The sequence below is a fragment of the Triplophysa rosa genome, linkage group LG20, assembly GCF_024868665.1.
Source record: "Triplophysa rosa linkage group LG20, Trosa_1v2, whole genome shotgun sequence".
NCBI classification, from domain to species: Eukaryota; Metazoa; Chordata; class Actinopteri; order Cypriniformes; family Nemacheilidae; genus Triplophysa; species Triplophysa rosa.
In genome coordinates this window covers 4764092-4785696 of record NC_079909.1, presented here as the reverse complement: position 1 = coordinate 4785696, position 21605 = coordinate 4764092, and the positions used below count along the sequence as shown (strand labels likewise).

The 21605-nt window shown below is 38.8% G+C and overlaps 1 protein-coding gene across 16 annotated transcripts in view; it reads left to right on the top strand.

The window, feature by feature from the left end:
- The window catches only part of adgrl2a (adhesion G protein-coupled receptor L2a), a 107966-nt gene that overhangs the window by 77428 nt on the left and 8933 nt on the right, over nucleotides 1–21605 (top strand). For 9 of the 16 annotated variants that reach the window (XR_008965040.1, XR_008965041.1, XM_057361677.1 and 6 more), the window contains exons 9-21: nucleotides 144–182; nucleotides 5325–5508; nucleotides 5741–5863; nucleotides 6730–6935; nucleotides 7650–7823; nucleotides 8817–9026; nucleotides 9744–9964; nucleotides 11457–11523; nucleotides 16793–16884; nucleotides 18837–18881; nucleotides 20024–20050; nucleotides 21097–21265; nucleotides 21348–21476. Coding sequence is in view for 14 of the 16 variants with exons in the window: in XM_057361677.1 (XP_057217660.1) it covers nucleotides 144–182; nucleotides 5325–5508; nucleotides 5741–5863; nucleotides 6730–6935; nucleotides 7650–7823; nucleotides 8817–9026; nucleotides 9744–9964; nucleotides 11457–11523; nucleotides 16793–16884; nucleotides 18837–18881; nucleotides 20024–20050; nucleotides 21097–21265; nucleotides 21348–21476 (1686 nt within the window). In the remaining 2 variants the exon portion in view is untranslated. The remainder of the gene's footprint in view (nucleotides 1–143; nucleotides 183–5324; nucleotides 5509–5740; nucleotides 5864–6729; nucleotides 6936–7649; nucleotides 7824–8816; nucleotides 9027–9743; nucleotides 9965–11456; nucleotides 11524–16792; nucleotides 16885–18836; nucleotides 18882–20023; nucleotides 20051–21096; nucleotides 21266–21347; nucleotides 21477–21605) is intronic. The other 7 variants (XM_057361684.1, XM_057361682.1, XM_057361685.1 and 4 more) reach the window with 5 other exon arrangements.

Here is a 21605-nt window from a genome sequence, read left to right as displayed (position 1 = left end):
AGTGTACACCCTAACATTCATCTTTAACATGTGTTGCTGAAGTGCTTGTGGATTGGAAACCCCATCGGTGTACCATCAACCTTTCTAAGTGTGTTTCTTTGGTCTGTTTTGTTCTTGTGTGTGTCCTTTCTCAAACCGAAAAGCTTCAAAAACGAGAAAGAACGTGCAGGGCGTATATGAAGGTATGTCTGTGCTATTCTTCTTTGTCATTTCTGTCCTCTCTCGTTCTTTTCTTGCCATTGTTTCTCAGCATGTTTCTTTCATTCACACTGTCCCCAGTTGAAAGGAGAAGCTCGGTTGGTCATAGACGTGTGATGTATTTTGGATGCTGGTATGGTGTTGTCTTCCCCCGTCTTTTCAACTGTCTTAAATTTGCTATCCATAATGTTTGCCTCTCTATCGCCATCTCTGTTTGAAGCATAAAATGGCAGGTTACTTTGCGTACGTATTTTTACTGACTTTTCACTCGAACTATAATTGTAAATTCTCCAAAAAATGACAATTTCTTTCTTACTTTTTTATAATCTAAAGAACTTTTTTAAACACAAAAAAAACTTTAAGCAAAAAATGTTCTTCGGATGTCAAAGGTTCTGTATAGAACCATTTAACCAAAAAATGGTTCTTCAATAGCATCTTCATTTATTTTTCATTATTTTTTGAGAGTGTAGACCAGCATAAACCAACCTTGCAGGTCCTTTCAGCAGGCTTGACACAGCATTTCATCAACAGTGGTGGTTCCATATTTTAGTAGTTTGGAAATTGTGTGGCTGCATTTTTATTCCTATTTCTTATCTTTGTGCGTGCGTGCGGGTGTGTGTGTGAGTGTTTCTGTGTATTTTCATTTTCAATGTTGAAGTCATAATGTCTGTTGACTTGCTTGATTCGCAGGTTGGCGATGCATGCATTGTTGTTGCGCTCTGATGTGATTGGTTGTAAAGGGCAGATGTCAGTTTGCGGTGTTTGAAATCTATGTGATTGCAACATCGGATTTGTTGAAGCTTTTTTAGCTGCTTAAAGATCTTTGATGTACCAATGCAGAGGTGATTTAGAGAGGAACATTTCTATATAACAAGATTTGTACATTATGTGAAATGCAAGATGCTGTTTTGGAAAGGCAAAGCAGGGTAAATAAATGAGCTAATGTGTGTTCCAGTGAAACCTTAGACTGTGGAGAAACATATATTAGATGTTATATTTTTGTTTGGTGTGGACTGAGCAATTGAAAATAGTTTAAAATGAAAACTATGAAAATGTAATTAAAGCAGATATATTCGAATCAATGTTAATGTGAGGCAAAGGTGCGAAACCAATGAACATTAATTATCAGAGCGATATGAATCAATATTTTAGCAGCCTGTTGACTTGTGTGTGTTTGAGTGTAAGTGTGTGAGATAAAATATACTCTGTATCATTCACTTAAACCTGAGGATACTATTGTGTCTCAATGGAGTTCAATGTTCAGCATTAAACTGTTGTCTGGAAGATAATTATTGAGCTTTCAGGTTTAAAAATAAAGTGTGTAACAGTTAGTGTCACCGAACTTGAAACACTCCCTCACCTTTCATTGTTCAGGCCTACTGCCGAGACCTATCAGTTAACATTTCATTCATCTGAATGGCAGTTGCTTGGCTTACACATGTCCTCCTGGAAGTACACAATGCAAGTGCTGTCATCTTTCTTTAAATCTTTGTTTAGATGTCAATGTCACACTGGACAACATTCATTTCTTAGTGGTTCTGTCTTGTTTCTCAGTACAAATATCTAAATATTCCTACATCAAGCTAGGTCTATTCGAGAAGTGAAACGACTTCATATTTTAAAGGGGTCACATGACAGGGCTAAAACTAATATTATCGTTTGTTTTAGATGTAATGCAATGTGTGTACACGATTTAAGGTTCAAAAACGCTGTATTTTCCACATAACGTGCATGTTTGTATCTCCTCTTTGTCCCGCCTCTCTGAAACGCGCTGATTTTTAACAAAGCTCATCGCTCTGAAAAGCGAGGTGTGCTATGATTGGCCAGTTAACCAGTGCGTAGTGATTGGTCGAATACTGCATGCTTTTCACGGAAATGTAACGCCTCTTACCATATTCGGAACATCATGTTCCCATGCAATTGTACTGACAGGTGATCAAATGTCATCGGTACTTCCTTATATCAATTCGAGCCTGAATCTGATACGGAAAATGAAGATGATCAAGCCGATATATCAACTTTGCCAGCGCAACTTGAGCAGGATGTAAAGGATTGGTAAGGATTTATTAAAAAAATATGATGTTAAATAGTTAAAAACTATAGCTAACTGTTTAACCTTTTATATATGAGGTTAATAAGAGTATAAACAAACATATTGGTAACATAATAAATAACGCGAGCGCTTTGGCCCTTCTTGATCAACCAGTGTTTCGCAACGTCTCGTCGCGACTCAACAAAGACAATAAACCCAAAATAAATACTAAATATAAAAAGACATTATAAACACGACATTTGTTGCCTCTAGTGGGAACATTATTACTGATTATTAGGACGTATGTTGTCTTTTTTCACGTTGCGCGCGTGTCTGCATTTGCAGATCACAAACACATGACAAACTCAACTCGCGTTAGTCCGTAACAAAGTCTTTTACAATGAAAATATACTTACAGGTTGCGAATCTGAAGCGCCAGCGAAGTTTTAATGGTTGGAATGGCCCCACTTTTTAACCATAGCTTTCATGCACAACCGGCCTTGATCTCTCCCAGGTTCAGGAAGCAATCTTCGGTGAAATGCGCTGCACAAACTTGAACATTCGGATTGTACTTTTCTGGAACAGTGTTGTAATTAAAATGTAACCATTCGTTTTTAGTTGTCTCATCTTTTGGCATGGCAAACAAAGAGTCTTTCTTTTCGCAACGAAACACACAGCGTCTCCGCGACATGGCTGCGGCGGTGACGATACAATGAGATTTACAAGTACACCCACCTTACTTGGGTATAGATTTGGACGGTCTTAAGTCAAATCATGTTACGAAGTGACGTACATTCGTCGGGGTGTGGTTACACGAGGCATTTCAGGCAGGTCTGGGTTCGCATTTGCTTTTAGATAGAATGCATCTTTTGTTCCGACACTTGAATTTGAGCAATTTTACATGTCTAATACATGCATGGGCAACTTATAACACACCAAAGACACAGAAAAACACGTATTTCCGTCATATGACTCCTTTAAGTCTTGTTTTTTAGAAAAATGTGTCAAAATGAAGGAAACACTTTACAAGGTTATATTTGTTAACATTAGCAAATGCATGAACTAACATGAATTAACAATGAACTATAGTTATTCACTATGTATTAATACTTGTTAATGTTAATATAATTATTCATGTTAGTTCATGGTGCATTAAGTAAAGTTAACAGATACAACGTTTGGTTTTAAAAATGTATTAATAAATTAACATGAACTAAGATAAATAAATACTGTAGAAATATTGATCATCATTAGTTAGTTCATGTAAGTTAATCCATTTACTAATAATAACAAATACTTATTGTAAAGTATTACCGGAATGAATTGATCTTATCTTAAATGAAGATACAGTACATAAGATATTAAGTCTTGTTTTATGAAAAAACAGTTGGGTAAGAAAAATGATGTTGTTTTCCTTTAAATTAACTATATTTTCCTTAGCCCATTGGCAGATAGGACCATTCAGGGGTGCGTTTCCCGAACAACGACTTAACTCGCATAGTACGATGCATCGTTTGAGAAACTAACTAGCTACTCACGACTGTTTCCCGAAAACATAGTAACTTTGTCGCACGCCTGTCGTTTGAACCACATTGGTTCAACAACATAGTTGCCGTCACAGAGGTGGTGGAGTAATACCGTCTTCTAATTAATCCGTTTTAGATTGCTGTAAATAATGTATACTGCATCTGAAAACTATTTTTGTTATCGTATTTTTGCTCTCTATTGTTTTATTTCACGATATTTAACTCATTCATAAGTTTCCTCCTGCGTAACTCTGCCCAGGGATTCCCCAGGGTCCTAGAGCAAGTAGCTCCAGACGCATGCTCACTTCCAGGCGCATGCGCACTTAAAAAAAAACAACGCTTCTTTTTCTTGACAAACTAAAAGATGTAACATTGAATTTGTATATTTAGAATGATGGATATACATGCATTGCATGTTGCTTGCTTACCTTGTCATAATAATAAGGAACGATGCTTCTAACCACAGCTCTAGACCTGTAGCTCCAACCACGCAACTTTGCGATGCTGCTTGCGATTGATCGTTGGAACAAAGGTTTCAGGAAACACATGAATTGTTGAACTACGCTGAAACGACGGAACTTGCGACCATAGTTGGCTAACGATGCTTTTGGGAAATGCACCCCAGATTTGTTTGTCATGGCAACAATACTTAATATATGTTATTTTGCTTTTCAAGTACAAATGTATCCTAATTTATCAATGTTTAGATATTTGTACTGAAAAACAGGAAGATTTTTTTTTGCAGTGCATGTGACATCTTGAAATTTTGTGTACTGTGAAAGTGTTGCATTGAGTTTAAGTGCCTACTTATAAACTTCCATATCCAGAACAGGACACATGGACAGAATAGTGTCTATGTTACGCATACTGAATAATCTTAGTGAATGCTGTAGACCCACCGGGTATACTGTTGTTTGAATACTGTGCATTTGGAGATTCTACTCATTTTGCATACTGATTTTTATAGTAAGGAAGTAGGCATATGGACACAGAGAATGATTGTTTTAAAGTTTTTAATATTAAACATCACACACTTCATCTTTATGTCCATCCTTTTTATAGAAAATTTCATTTTGCAATTTTCTCCCAGTGTTAGCACGTGGCAGATTTCCTCACTTCAATTTTATGTATGGTATTATGGAAACCGAGGGACACAACGATATAAATGTTCCCAAGTGTTTCCACGGTGAAAGCTGGATCATAACGGATGATATATGAAAACAGCGGCCTGTGATTTTAAATCTGATGACTCGCAACAAATGCGTCTTTATCTTAAAGGACGGTCCGCATTTATAATGCGTCGCGACCGGCTGTCTCTCTTTACCTTAAATGCGTCGGCCCCAGGAGCCTTTGACATTCAATACGGCACTCTTGAAAAAGACAAAGCATGTCGGGCTCATTTCTGCAGCCTGTTTTTATGTGTGTCACCTGATAACAACCTATAACAATGTGTGCATGTTTGATTTCAATGGAGCACGGGCGCAGACAGCTTCTGATAAAGTCAAGGCTTTGACATTTGACCTCACTACAGTGGTTTGTGCTGACACAAGCATCTCGTTGGGCCGTAGGCTATCGTGGATACAGTCGACAACCTACTCAGACCGGAGGCTTTAAAATCTTGGCGCGATATGAACACCACGGAGCAGACGCATGCCGCAACCATGTTACTGGACACCCTGGAGGAAGGAGCCTTCGTCCTTGCTGACAATTTAATGGAGCCGGCCATCGTGAAAGTACCGGCGAGTAATATAAGTAAGTGCGGGAAATAAGTAAATAGCCTATGCAAAATGAACGGAACTGACAAGTGTGTAAACAGCTTATTTAGTCTCTTTGCGCGCTTGCGGCTGCTCAGATTGGACCTGAAGTGGTTTCACTGTGAAATGACATAAAACATGCATTGTATTACACGTCTGTAAACCTCACGTGTTTCTCCTCTGTTTCCGCTTGATGAACTAACTTTATGAAACATGATTTCTCTTTGCAGTTCTTGATGTTTACGTGCTGAGCACAGATGGGCAGGTTCAAGATTTCAGGTTTCCCCAGGTCGGCAGGGCTGGTATTTCTATCCAGTTATCTTCCAATACGGTGAAACTCAACAGTCGTAATGGTACGGTCCAACCCACGCACAAACCCTCACACGCTTGCCATCACTGTACCGCATTAGTATTGAATCTGTTGAGAATGAGAACATATTACATCCAACTGCTTCTGTCACTATGGAGATTGCAGTGCTCTCATGGTCAGAGAAAGAGTTGAACGTGAACGTGAACATACTGCTCAGCATATGTTGTTTTCCTCAAACTTAAGCAACCTGCTGCTGGGTCACTTTGAGGAAAAATTATATTCCACTTACTGAAGTTTGAAACTTGGAAACAGAGACGTTTGAAAATGTGCGAGGAGGGGTTGTAATGTTTGCCAATGTGTACTGTATTTACTCTATACTGTATGATAGACATTAATATTACAAACGTAATATAATATTTTAATAAAATATAAAATAGCTATTAAAATAAGAAATTATGTTTTGCATTAAGAAAACTATTGTATTTATGAAAATTTTGCAAATAAATCTAATGTGTACTACAAAACATCTTATCGTCATTACTCTAATGCAATAGCAATAGCAAAAAAAAGATGTTTTGAAACAATTTACGATCTAGCATTTTTATATTTGACCTTTTTGAAGATTATTATTTATGATCATTTAATTCAGCTGAAGTAAAAAGCAATATTAGTTTTGTTGTGATGTATAACTACAATTATGTAATTCACAATGAATTATTTTATGATGTAAATATTAGTTTTGTCACCTTAAATTATGCTAAATTACTGAAAACTGTGAATTTTGTTGTCATTAACAAAGTGCAAAAAAGCTGTCAAAGTTAGTCAAAATATAATCTCTGTTTTAGTAATCCCACTTTAATAAAGTTTGATGTGGACAAAAGTTTTTTTATTTTCATTTTCTCTGTACAGGGGTTGCCAAGTTGGTATTTGCCCTTTACAAGAACCTGGGGCAGTTTCTGAGCACGGAGAACGCGACCATCAAGCTCGGCCACGAGGGGAACGGACGCAACCTTTCGGTGGCAGTGAATTCAGACGTCATCGCCGCCTCCATAAACAAGGAGTCAAGTCGCGTGTTTATATCGGAACCTGTGATTTTCACCCTGGAGCACATCGACGTGAGTTCAAGCAATAAACAAACAAAGCGATCGTAAAAACAGCAGGATAACGCAGATAACGCCGAAGAAAGAGCGGAAATAAAAGCAGTCTGGATTCAAACAGCCTACAAGGTCACAGTGGGTTTGTTCAAGCCATCGAACACGAAATTAACAAAGTCTGAACCAATGATTATTACCAGCCTAGACAAAATTCTTAATGAAAACTAATTCGTTTGTCGACATTAGGATGTAAACGATGCAATTTCCTTTTTTTGGAGTGGAAAATTAGCTCCCAGATTAGCTATACAATGCAGGATGAAATTACCAGAGGACCAATTATCCTCTGGCTCTCTTTTAAAGTGTCAGGAGTATTCCCAGAGGAGAGCCGGCTTGATTTTTGCTTTCTATCAAAGTAATTGTGTGATTTCCACAGACATGCCTTCAAACCATTCTGCCCCCTGTTAGCACCTCATATAATCAATGGTCCCATGCTAGATTTCGCACTCATTTAACCTTATTAGATTCTTTAGTCGTTTATGTGCGAACACACACTGCGCATTCAAAAGAGTGTTTGATTTGGCCGCCGTGTCTTGTGAAAGATGGAATGGCAACCCAACAGCTCGTGTTTTTCTGTGAATTACGAGTGAAGTACGATCCTGTTTCTTACGTTGTTCCTGTGCATGTGCCATTGTCAGAGACAACTCTTATACATCAGTGCATAACTCTTGATTTCAGATGCAACATTACTACAATTCGAACTGCTCTTTCTGGAACTACTCTGAGAGGACAATGATGGGATACTGGTCCACTCAGGGCTGCAAGCTCGTCCACGCCAATAAAAGTCACACCACCTGCTCCTGTAGCCATCTCACTAACTTTGCGGTGCTCATGGCTCATCAAGAGCTGCTGGTAAGCTGTGATCTTTATAAATATTTCAGCTTTGGTCTGTGTGTTACTGTGAAGCCCAGCTGTGATAATACAGTACGCACCAACAGCACTCGGCACTCAGCCGCCTTCCAGATTCAGATTATAATTCACTGGATCCCAAACAAACTCAAAAATAGGGAATAATAAAGAGAACATGGTCTGCGTTTAGGTTCGGTTTTTATTTTAATTTAGTAATTAAAATATGAATGTACTTTTTTTAGTTAACTGAAAGTTTAGTTTAGTGTTAGTTTAGTTTAGTATTTTTTTGTGTTTAGTTTAGTTTAGTTTACTTCAGTATTTTTTAGTGTTTGTTTATTTTATTTTATTTTAGTATTTTTGTAGTGTTGTGTTTGTATTTATTTTTGTTGTTTAGTTTAGTTTAGTATTTTTAGTGTTTGTTTATTTTATTTTATTTTAGTATTTTTAGTGTTGTGTTTGTATTTATTTTTGTTTAGTTTAGTATTTTAGTGTTTGTTTAGTGTTGTGTTTGTATTTATTTTTGTTGTTTAGTTTAGTTTAAGTTAAGTTTTTAGTTTTTGGTGTTTGTTTATTTTAGATTTATTTCTGTTGTTCTGTTTAGTTTAATGTAGCTTAGTGTGTTTCTTTTTGTACTGTACAGAAATGACAGTTTAGTCTAGTTTAGTCTAGTTTATCTTTTCATTGTTTTTTAGTTTAGTTTTTTTTTGCAATCAAAATCTATTTCATCTGTGCAAAGGTGAGTTTGTCTTTTTCTGCTTTGACCATGATAATTGAAACACAACAAAACATTTTTGGACAAATATTAGACATCAGACTTATTGGTAGAGCATTGCAATGAAAAAATGTATACCCTTGATTGCACTGTCAGTTGCTCTGGATGAAAGCATCTGCCAAATGCGTAAATGTAAATGTGTAGTTGTCTGATGTTGAAATATATTTTCTGAAATGTGACCTGTGTTGAAATTCCATCTCTCCCTCTCTGTGTTTGTTTGTCAGGGTGCAGATAAGGTCCAAGAGCTCCTGTTGAGTGTCATCAGTCGTGTGGGTATCGTGGTGTCCCTCATCTGTCTTGCCATGAGCATCTTCACATTCTGTTTCTTCCGTGGTCTCCAGAGTGACAGGAACACCATTCACAAGAACTTGTGCATCAGCCTCTTCATCGCAGAGCTCATCTTCCTCATCGGCATCGACATGACGGAGCCTAGGGTAACGTTACTTTGACAAATGTGATGTCTCGTCTCTTCTCATAGAAATGTCTTACCCGTAGAGACTTGCAGGCGACCTCTTTTCTTTTGATTCTTTTATTTATTGTTTTTTTAGACTTACTGAACATTTTTGACAGACATTTTTGGCTCAGACATATTAATGAAAAACATCAAAAGCGCAGTGCAGTCTGGCAATGACACCACTACACCTCTTGTACGATAAATGTGATTTACATTTCTGAGATTATTTTGATATTTGTGGTGTTATAAAATGTCAAGAAGGTGGACTGCAAGTTTCATGTTATGGCTGAAAAATAACAAAAAATGTGAGGGATAAGAAAATAATGAAAAGGGAAATGTCCATCACACAGAGAACCCCTGAAGACCCTCATAGCTGTTTTATGAAATGGACAAATTAATTCAGGTTGTCAAATGGTAAAAACTTAACAAAACATCTTTGCCTTGAAAAATATATTTGAAACTATGTGTACACTCATGCAAGCATTCACGGTGTATCAAGGAAAATATTTTACTTGGTTGTGCCACTTGACATTTTTAGTGTGATTAAATCAAAACCTTTGTAAAAGAAAAGTCTTTCAAAACTGTATAAAACCAGCATGAATATTACATTTCTGAGCCACCGCGTGTGTTTTAAACCCTGTTTTTAAAAGCTTTCCTTTAAACGCATTTGTTCTTGACCCTCGCGTTTGTTCCTCAGATGGCCTGCTCCGTAATCGCAGGAATTCTCCATTACTTTTTTCTGGCGTCTTTCGCTTGGATGTGTTTGGAGGGGGTTCAGCTCTATCTGATGATAGTGGAGGTCTTTGAGAGCGAATATTCACGCAGGAGGTATTTCTACATGGCGGGATATATCCTACCCGCTGTGGTCGTGGGTGTGTCTGCCGCGGTCGACTACAGGAGCTACGGGACCAAGAAGGCGTAAGCGACTTTGAATGTTTTCTTTGATTTTCTTTTTCCAAATGCAATGCTGTCTGCAGGAGCCGACACACGCCTCCATAGGTACCACACACACACACACACACACACATGAGTCTTCAGAGACTGCCTTACAGTACAAAATGCGGTTTCCAGGCAGGGCTGCATGTGTTAGTGTCTTTTGTTCAAATAGCCTCTGGTGACCTGTTGTTTGTAAATGCTCTCTAAAGGAGACGAGGGCCGCATGAGAAAGAGGCTTTTACGCAGATTAATGGCAGTGCTTCAGCCCTGCACTGGCTCTTGGGTTCCTCCTTATAACACACAAAACAGGTGGAAGTGTCCTGGCCCCGCTCGCTGCGTCGCTCCGTGTTAATGCCAAACTCTGAGGTTTGTCATCATTTACAGGCGTATTTAAAAGCTGTGCTTGTACAACTGCTTTAGTCTCTAATATCTCTACGGTTTCTTACAGATCTTTTAACATTGACATAATTTATGTGTTTCCTGCTGGAGGTCACGTACTAGAGGAACTTGATCCGTTACGGGAAATCTGCGCCTTTGTGCAGCGTTTAACAGACTAATGCCGAATCAACCCGTAAAAAAAACATTGCAATTTATACCCCGCGAGTCTGTTTAGGTAACAGACACCGTCCTAGATGTGCATGTTTATTAGTGGTGTTTGCAAAGGCAAGCATCTCAATTACTGTTGCTCATATTCAGGGTTAGGGATTTGAAATGAACCCCAGATTTGCCCTGGCGGATGATAAAGTGAGCAAAAAATCCCCTAGACCTGCATTGAGGGATGAACCCGAGCCATATCTGGGGACCTGAATGTTATGGAGATTTAGGGGCTGAGCGTATTTGACTTGAGCAACACCATAGAAACCACATGACAACATGCTAAAAGAACAATAAGGACACCCTACAGTTCATATAACATCTCAGCACCTGCATGGCAATATGCAAAAAAAGTCACCCTAGCAACCACACAGAACACCATAACAACCACATGACAACATGCTATAAGAACATTCAGGGCACCCTGGAATTCAGATAAAATCTCAGCACCCGCATGGTAATATGCGAAAAAGGTAAATTGCTTAGCAACACCCTAGAAACTACCCAGAACATCATAGCAACCACATGAATACATGCTAAAAGGGCATTCAGGACACATTGGAGTTCAAATAGCATATCAGCACCCCCTTGGTAACAGGCTAAAAGAGATCACTTGCCTAGCAACACCCTAGAAACCACCCAGAACATCATAGCAACTACATGACAACATGCTAAAAGACTAGCAAATCCTCAGTACTTCAACATCACTTGCCTAGCAACCACACGCCATGTCATATTAACACTAAAACCATTTAGAATGCCTAAGCAACATCATAGCAACGCCGTGTCAACCACTCTTGCACACTGGTTGTAGTTTTGCATATGCAAACATCGCTGTTCAAAACAAACAATGTAAATTTGTTAATTTGTTGTCTTGCAGATGCTGGCTCAGAATGGACAATCACTTCATCTGGAGTTTCATTGGACCGGTCACCTTCATTATCATGGTACGTTCACCTCCTGATAACCTATGTGCCGTTGAACGCTGAATGCATGTGTCAAGTGCGAAGCAGATAGAGAACAATATTTCCCTGCAGTTCGGTTTAAAGAGCAATTGACGAAATCCTCTGGTGCGAAAACATTGAGCTGTCTTTGTTTCCTCAGTCTTATTCAACAGATTGCAGCCCATCGATTTCAGCTTAGATCGGTTGAGTTTCGACAGACCAAGTCGATGCCTCCCGCGGAGAGGTTCGGAAGCGCTGCTCTTAATGTTTTTTATGACTGGGATCATTTTGATACAATGCGACTTTTAAAAGCGTGACGTCATCTTCGAATGTTACTCCATGTGGCGCGCTGCAGGGTCATTGTGACCCCCAGGGGACGAGAGCGGAACGAGAAAAGAGCGGCCAAAAATACAAAACAAAAGCGTTTATTTTCGTGACTCAACCTTTTAAGAAACCATCCAATAACTGGAAGCGCAGAGTTTGTTTGCGGTGAGATTGCGGTGTCACGGATTGACACAGCTGCGGTTCCAGCATCGCTGTTATTTGCTAGCTAAGAGATTACAGCCCCAGACTAGATTGAGGAGGTCGAGGAAGGAGGCCGGAGGGAGCTGGAGATACATTGAGATAGAAAGACTGCGGCAGGTGGCATTCACATCTGTCTGACTGTCTGTTTGCCCTTTAATCTCTGCGGATGAAAAAATCGTTGATTTCCTGTAAATGGAGAGAAGAGCGGAGATGTTTGTGAAGGCTTGACTTTATAATATAATTTATGGTTGTATAAACACACCGACTGACCTGGATGCTGTGTTTGTTGAATGGTTATGAAGTGCTATTTGTTGGGAAGACTGTAGGATAAGGCAGGAAACAGATTTAAAGACAGATAAGACAATCTATGGTTTTATAGGAAGAAATATAGAAATAACCAGAGATATAATATACTGTACTGTATATATAAATATAAAGTTTTATATAAAATAATAATTTAAATAATAATAATTAAATTTGTTTTGCATTTGTTAGAATATTGTGAAATACTTAGACGTATTTAGGGATAAATGAATAAATGCTTAAAATAATATTTAAAATATGAAATAAAATATTTACATTTTTTATTTAAAAATTTAAAATGGACTTCTTTTTTTATTTTATGCTTCTTTTACACAGTATTTGCCCAAAAGTCCCTAGAAATGTTTGAGTAAAGAAAATGGGCATTGACAAGACTGTGGGTTAATTTGAAACTGAAAGTTTGAGGAATGACACACTTCTGTTAATTGGCCAATCAGCACACTCTCCAGGCAAATGTCATCCAATTACATTGCACTTCCTCTCGCCAACCTCATTTACATAATGCCGGCCCTTAAACCGCTATAATGATGCTAATAGGCTGCGTGATGCGCCACGAGAACCGTTCGTGTACTTTAGCTCTAGACAGAAGGCCTACAAACTCTGCGATGTAGGATGCATTGATGCATGTGTTGCGATGTCGCTGATAATCTGTATACACGTTCCCGTCGTCAAGCGCCGAGCCTCGTGACCCTTTATGAAGCTGATTTATTGTCGCGCAGTCCGCTCGGACAGCAGGCAGGACTCCCGGTCCTCGAGCTGCTTGACGATGCTAGATAAAGCACAAAGACCGCAGCCTCTCAGGGGAACGCGAGACCAAGGTTTCCCCCAACCTCCGACCCCTGATTCTCAGCAGATCGGCTTTGTCCTTGTCAATGAGAGAGCCAGAGCGAGTCTCATTATTCAGAGTTTCACCCATTTCGCCGTGCAGAGGGTAAGAACGCCGTGATCCTGTTCAATTAGCTGGAGCCCATTGCGGTTCTCATTATGCCACTTCTATTTTCAGCATCCTCTCGCTCGATGCTGAAGCAGCGTTGCACAGCTCCTTGAAGTTCTCAGTTAGTTGAGTCCATTTTCTACTCGCTGAAATACGAGCGTTTTGGATGCTGGTGTTAGCATAAGCATGCTCGACTAGGTTCATTAGCAGAAATTCATTGGTCGTTGGAGTGGATGGCCTAGTGAGCGACAAGCTTGCTCAAAAGTTCTGTTCCCGTCTTGAGGTCCTTTGCCGTTCCTATTCCCTTCTCTTCGCCATCTACTGTCCTGTCCTAAAATGGCACAGAATGGCCCCAAAACTAACTTCCTCTGTAAAAAAAATCCTTGATCGACCAACATCACCAGTTGAAATTGAGATTTTCAACATGGCTGCCACCAGATCTGCATAAACCAGCCAGCATGTTGGTCTGAGATGGTTTTTACAACAGTGTTAGTGTCGCTGTGTTATCGAGATAATTCTACACAAAAAAACCCCGCATCGCTCTTGTAGTGCTAATGTCACTACCAGTCTTTTTCTTAAGCTTAACCATTAATATCCTAGTCAACCGACTTGACCCGTTGAATTTTGCCATCCAGTGAAATTTATGCTGGTGTAAGCTGTTTTTGTTCAGCAAGGATGATCAATGAAGTTGTTTACACTGGAAGCACTATACGAAGAAATGTGATGAGCTTTTAAGTGACAGAAATCCAACCCACACATTTATATTTCTTCCTTCAAACATTACATTAAATGCAGATCGTGACGGCATCAACACGCTGAATCACTGATTTGGATGTTATGTATATACGTATACCTAAATATTGAATAAATGAAGTCTGCAATGTGCTACATTTATTTATAGGCGGTTTAGATTGTAGTCATTCAGATCACTGGCAGATGCCCGGGCAACCTGCACTGTTTTAGCAGCAAACACATGACACCAGGCATATGAGCTCTATGAAGACCAGGACATCGAGCTAATGAGCGTTGGGGAACCATTAGCTCGTGCCGGGGATGTTAAAACACGTGTGGACTGTGACACGTCTGCCTCATGCAGACAGTTCCATCTGCACCTTTAATATTTCATCAGGTTCAACCAGAGTTCAAGAAACACATACACACACGAACACACGCATGCGGCTGTCCCCGAGTGAAGTTCAGGATCTTCTGCTTGGCTAGCGGTGACGTTTCGGAGATGGGGGGGGGGGGTTGTTCAGGAAAAGCTTTCTGAGGGAAAGGAAGCCCATGGGACGGGCAGGAACATGGAGCTTCAGTAGTATAGTGGCTGCTCTGCTAGGTTACCGCTCCCTCGGTTGAGCGTCCTTACATCCCCCCGTTCCATCAGATCACTGTCAGCAGTCCAGCGACGTGAGAGGCTTTTTATAGCCACATAACCAGCTGTAGCCCCCCACTCCAATTTAACAATTAACAATTAAAAAATCAATTTTAAAAAGGTAACGATTGTAAAGCTTTTCTTTGTATTTTCGAACAACCTGTATATGGATAGTTGACAAATAAACCATAAATGTGTCCAAAATGTAAAAAAATACACAATTTTTTTTCTATTTTTCTATTATAAATATTAATAAAATAAAGTAATATATTATTAACAGTTTGTTTTCTAAATTCTGGCTGTCACACCACAGGACACATTTATGGTTTATTTGTCAACTACCCATATATTAAATAATAATGAAATAATATATTAATATATCAAATAAATCATTAAAATGTTAATGGTTTACATTGTGCCATGTCAAGGTCAATTAAAACGAATTTGTTAGAATAAAATAATGCAGTATAATTTGATATTGCAACGTTCGTGCTGAAGGGTGTGATCTAGGTGCTTCTTGGAAAAAATGGTTACTAATGCTGTATTTCTACAATTATCTTTATCATTAAAAACGTTTTAAGACAAACGTAAAGTGTCCTTGAGAATTCTTGAAAGGATGACAATGTCATTACAGCCGTTATTTTCCCTTTGGACTATTTATGGAGTCGTTTCCTATTATTTCAAAAATGAAAAAATATGCTAATAGGGTTGACATGACCTTGACGACACAGCATTTTTAATAATACATAGTAAATACAGTACTAAAAATGAAGAGTTTGGTTCCAAAATGAGATAAATATTCAAAAATCAGTTTTTTTTATTGTGCGTTGCAATTAATATCAATCAAACTGCAGTTGGTTTGTTTTGGTTTAAGCCATAATAACTCAAAAATACAGCTAACTAACACAATAAAACACAATAAAAACATGATTTTTGAATTTTTATCTCATTTTGGAACCAAACTCTTCAAATATACAGTATACTGTATGGAAAAAACAGAGACAGGCCAAAAAAGCCATCTTAAAAAAATCAAAATAAAGTAACTGTTTTTCGTAACACGTTTCAAGATTGTTTCTATAAACGCGTAGCAAAATCCAGTATCAGCTTTTTATTCCAGAAGTCATTTTTTACCCATAGGCATATAACGGACACAAATGGCACCCGTCCTGTGAAGCGATCCGTCTATAGGCGGCAGGTCTGTGAAGCGCTGGCGGTTGATTGCGCGAGCGGCGCGTTATTGATCGCCATCACTGTTTTGATGGCGGAATGATGAGCTCGCGCGGCTGAACGAGGAGCTGAAGTGAAGAGCTCGTTTGAGCTCCGTGACACCGCCACTTACAGCAGCCGCCGCAAATGATAGACTGCCGCGTCCTCGCCTGTCTGTGCTCCACAAAATGGATTAGACCAGAAAATGTGCCGTCACCGGCGTCCGAAATCATGATGAGTGTGGATTTTGGGAAGTTCTGTTACACAGTGTGCCACGAAACATGCCGGAGGTCCAGCAGACGGCAAAAAATGAGAACGTTGAAAACGAAATTGGATTTGTCATCCTGTTCGGATAAACCACAAAAAAATGCTAAGTATACACGTAAACATCTTTCATGCTACAATCTGTTGTGTTTTCATCTAGTGTTATATAGAGGGTGTTGAAATGGTGAATGATATGTAGTGTGCATGATTGTAGTTTTGAAACTACATGAGAAATGAATCAAAATGACTTTCTGTTGGAACCACAGGTGTGGCTCACAAGTCTGCAGATGAGATGTATAATGCTGAATTGTTCCTTAGGCTCATATATTATTCTTTTCTTATAGAAATCTCAAATATCCGTTTCCCGATGTGTGGTCCCTGAGCCTCTCTGAACTATTTGTGTTTTCATTCTGCGGTGAAACGGGTTTATTGCCTTTTTTTGCTTTCTAGCATTGATATGGAATGACACTGTATTTGGCGCCAGTCATCTCGGCTTCGTCCTGCAATATGCCAGATGGTTATTGCATTAGGCGCTGGCTGAAGGGACCCTTAGATGGCCGTTTTCAATTAATGCTCCCAATAAAACTTCACTTATCTCATCTCCTAACTTTGCTTGAATTTATTAACAGAGGCCTTTTGCTTTCCCGCAGCTCAATCTGGTGTTCCTGCTCATCACGATGTACAAAATGATGAAACACTCCACGTCGCTGAAACCCGATTCCAGTCGCCTGGAGCACATAAAGTAAGTCAGGATTTTTCCCGCGACATTTCCTGCGAATGTGTGCCGCCGCTAATCTGAAATGTAGAACAGGAACGAACCCCATTCCTTCATCACAAAGTACATAGTGAGTAAAGCCTCGTCGCTTTCGCTCGGCTGAATTTAAGTGCATCCACTAAATTGAGATGGTGTCCAGACAGATGTTATTCTCTTCAGGTGCACGGCGTCCATTAATGCGAGCGGCAGCCAGAGAAGCACGTAATGATGGAGACAGCCTCTGCGCTGGGCTTCCTTTCCAGTGACCACAAAACTCTTTTTTGGAACAGCTCCCTGTATTCAGATGTGTGTGTGGAAGCACTTCCATGTGTTTCCTTTCACAAAGAGGCAGATCTCGTTCTGTGGCAGAGAACACAGTACAGAGAAACAGTGCGGGTTGACCACACACAACTTTCTTGGTTTCTTTCTGCTGGCGTGTCAGTGCATGTCAGATTACTGGTGTTTGATAATATGTGACATGTTTTGGTATTGTTGTTAATTATGCAATTATCTTTGTTAGGCTTTGGCTCATGTGAGGTTTATGGGTTTATTCAATTGTATTTATGTGTAGAGAATGTTATGATGCACGTTGCTCAGAAGGCGCTTTACATGTTCCATGAACAGTGAACGCTTTGGTGTCCAGTGTGATTGAAAGAATATTTAGTTGTGACGTTTATTTCATCTTTATCGTTTGAATATTACAAACGCCCACATATCGGGTTTTAATATGCATTTGGACATTTTTAATAGGAGTTTCATAACACGATTGCAAAAATATAAACTGGCTGATGCAATATTTAGTTTTGGTTTACAGTCAATTTAAACACCTCCTCTCTCACGTTGTGAGTTTCAGAGTTGGATTTTGTACCATCTCTTAAAAGAAGTATACTTAAAGTTTTATTTAGTATATTCAATCTTATTTTATTAGGTAGATGTTGAGTATGCTTTATGTAGTAAGTATACTAATATCAGTTTACTATTGACAACTTTGGCCTACTTTTTAGCTTATAAAAGCATACGTTTCAAGCATACTTTAAGTTTAATGCATACTTTAGTTCTAGTTCATAAAAGTTTAAGTGCATATGTTGTTTTTATTTGTACTTTTAAGTATACTACAATTGAACGTATTATTAATAAGTTAGCTAGGTCAATACTTTATATTAACATATTTTGAGCACTTTATAGTAGCATATTTTGTTTGTTTATGAAAGGACAATTTGAAGTATACTCTCAGTAAACTAATAGTTTAGTAGTTTGCATATTGTGCATACTTTCGTATAAGTATACTTATACGTATTATTTAATGCTAGTAAACCATAGTATCTTGATCAAAAGATTACACCTATAGGCCCAATATACTTGTGCTTTTCTGACAGTATACGTCAAGTACACTCAAGTGTAATTTAAGGTATATTTCTGAGAAGAATGAAGTTTTTTTTCTGATAAGTGCACCAAAAGTAGACTGATAGTATACTTTCATATTTTAGTACACTAAAAAGTACACTAGCACACTAAAATACATTAATGCTAGCACACTTGAGTGTCCTTTTTTGTAAGGGATGCTTTTGTAAAGTATATATCTTGCATGTGATGTGTTATAGTGGTTGCATTTTATTCAACCTTTTAAACATAACACACAGCCGTTGGGTTAAAATGTGTATTTAATTATATTTAACTATGATGCAAACATGAAGAGCAAACATGACAAATCTGTTGCTCGTGGGCATTGTGTCGGCCATATGTTGTGTAAATTTCTCTCCACCCATCACCACAGGGCAACATGAAACAGTCCTCTAAACTCTGGGCTTATTGCGGCATGTTGCGTGCATGCTAATCTGCTGCAAGTCTTTTCATTTTTCTCTGTTTCCCATCTCTCCTTGTTATTTCTCTGTCCTTTTCTCTCTTTCTCTGTCCTCTGTCTGTTCTCTTACCCAAACCAGTAATTATCGCGTCTGCGATGGCTATTATAATTCTGATTTGCCTGGGTAAGATTCAGTGTACATCACACCTTACAGGGCCGCTCATAAAACATTACTTCCACCTTAAATATTGTACAGAGACAAAGTACTGGAACATTTGACCTGAGAGAACCCCTTTAGTGGATCAGCCCCCAAAAGCGTACAACGGTGCAGATAAATCAAACTTTTATACGGCTGTTAGCGTAGAGAAAGAAAGTAAAATGTGGTGGTAACGTTTTATGATGGATCTTGTCATGCAGTCATGAAATGTTTTGAAGACAACATGAAATCAAAATGGACTCAGTTTGCTTTCTTAATAAATGTCGCTAGTCATTATTTTACAAACAAAAAAATGATATATATTTTTTTATTTGCTTTTCACTCAAATTAAATTTATTGTTATTGTCTATGTTGCTTAACCAAGCGAACTGATGTGTTTCCAGCTGAATTGGACCAATGAGCATTCGCTATGCAAAAAAGTGGGTGGGGCTAGCCAATGCGATGCTGCAGATTTAAACAATTACTGACTAAATGTAAAATACAACATTTGACACATAGCAGTGAACGATAAAAGCATTTGTCTCGAAAAAATATTTTCTTAGTAAGAATAAATGTAAAATTGTCAAATCAAGATACATTTATTTGACAAGGAAAGTGACCTAAGATTTTTTTTCTTGTTTTATGAAAGAAAATATAAGAAATAAGTTTATATTTAAAACAACCAAAAAATTAAGAAAAAAAATAAGGTACTTAAGAAAAAAGTACCTAAATGCAAGTATATTTTTCTTAGATTTGTTTACTTAATTCTTAATTCATATAAATAAAACAAGACAACATAAAATAAAATGTTCATTTTTTTGCTGTGCAGAACATAACGTCACACTCGCAAATATCCGGTTTCAAAAGTCGAATTCCAGAAGTGCTTTGCATCGCGAATGTCATTTCATGTTGTCTTTAAGAAGCCATACCCTGGACAAGTATGTTAATTCAGCACATTTTGTCTTTTCTCATGCAGAAATCGAATTCAAAATCTAACTCGTTTTTTTGCATTGTCCAGCTTTATTTGCTTCTTTTCGTCTTGAGAATTCTTACATTTGGACGTTTATGCTAACCCTTCTGATTTGCCTGATATAATGTTGTCTCTCTCCTCTGCTGGCCGCGCTCTCTAGCTATGAAGATAATAAACCATTTATCAAGTAAGAGCGTTAGCTTAGACGTCTGTGCCACCGCCTCGTGGTTTCTCCCCCCTCATTTGACTGTACTGTCTGTTTGTTGGGTTCTTCCAGAAGTGTGTTTCTCTGTGCTGTTTGTCTGTTTGGCTTTACTGGTTTCCTAATGTTAATGCCACTTCGGGCCATCATACATTGTCATCTTAACTTGGTCCCCTCATGGTCTTTTGATCTTTATGCTCTCATTCTTCTAATATGCTTCATGCCTACCAGGGCCGGTTCATTTTTACATTTTTCTGATAGATCATTATTTAATAGATTATACAAAGAAGTATTTATTAAATATTTAATAATAAGTATTTATTTTGTATTATTTTAATTTTCAGCTGGATATTTTTGGAGGGCCCAAGAAAAATCTGGGGGGGCTATGCCCCCCTAGCCCCGGCCCTGATACATCTCATTTAACATCAGCGTTATACCTTTTTACCCTGTAACACTTATATCCCAATGTTCCCATACTCTCATATCCCAAACCCATCCTACCCCATACCTTCATACCCAAAACCCTCCAACATGCCATCATCCCCAATGTCCTCAAATCCTCACATATCCTCACATTCCTCATGCTTTCACATCATCGTTTCTCATTTCATCTCTCATCTCTCTTCTGATGAAAGCAAGCTCTCTTTGGTTCCTTTGCCAGCCGAGACCTGTTGTCAGCGCCTCCTTCACTAAAACGGACCAATCAGAGATGATTGCAGTTTCTTTCTCCCTTCTGTGTGAATGCAGCCTAGTACCATGCGTCTTTTACCCAGTAGTGCGGCATGCAAAACTAGTCTCCACACTCCACTGCCTCGGTACTGATTAAAACCTTCTTTATGATAATCCCCCTTTCATACAGGATTGATTAAATTTCCAGCGGTGTGTTCCACTGCATTTCCCAACATGTCAGTCCAAATTATTTTCAGGACCTGTATTTGACCGTATGACTAATATTTTACTTGCAATTCATTTTTGTTTGAGAAAACGTCCCTTCCTAACGCCGTTTGTTTGTCTCTCGTTTGCTCTTTAAGGTCGTGGGTCATGGGCGGCTTTGCTCTCCTCTGTCTCCTGGGCCTGACCTGGACGTTTGGGCTGTTCTTCATCAGCGAGTCGTCTGTGGTGCTGGCATACCTCTTCACCATATTTAACACCTTCCAGGGCATGTTTATCTTCACCTTCCACTGTCTCCTTCAGAAGAAAGTGAGTAGCTCTCGATATACAGAGACTTTAACGAGGCGCGCGCTAGAAAGCTTATGCAAAAACACGTCCCTTTGAACCGCAGGTTCGGAGAGAGTACAGCAAATGCCTCCGTCACACGTACTGCTGCACCGGGAGACCGACAGAGAGCTCTCACAGCTCCACAAAGACCTCGACGACGCGGACAAGCGCTCGCTATTCCTCTGCTACTCAGGTACAAACATTACTGACCCAGTTTTCATTGTTTTCGTTTCCACGGGTTTAATGTGACTTTCAGCTACGAGAGACGTTGGTACAAGAAACCGTGAGAGCATCTGCTAGGGAGCATCTTTTATGTGTTTAG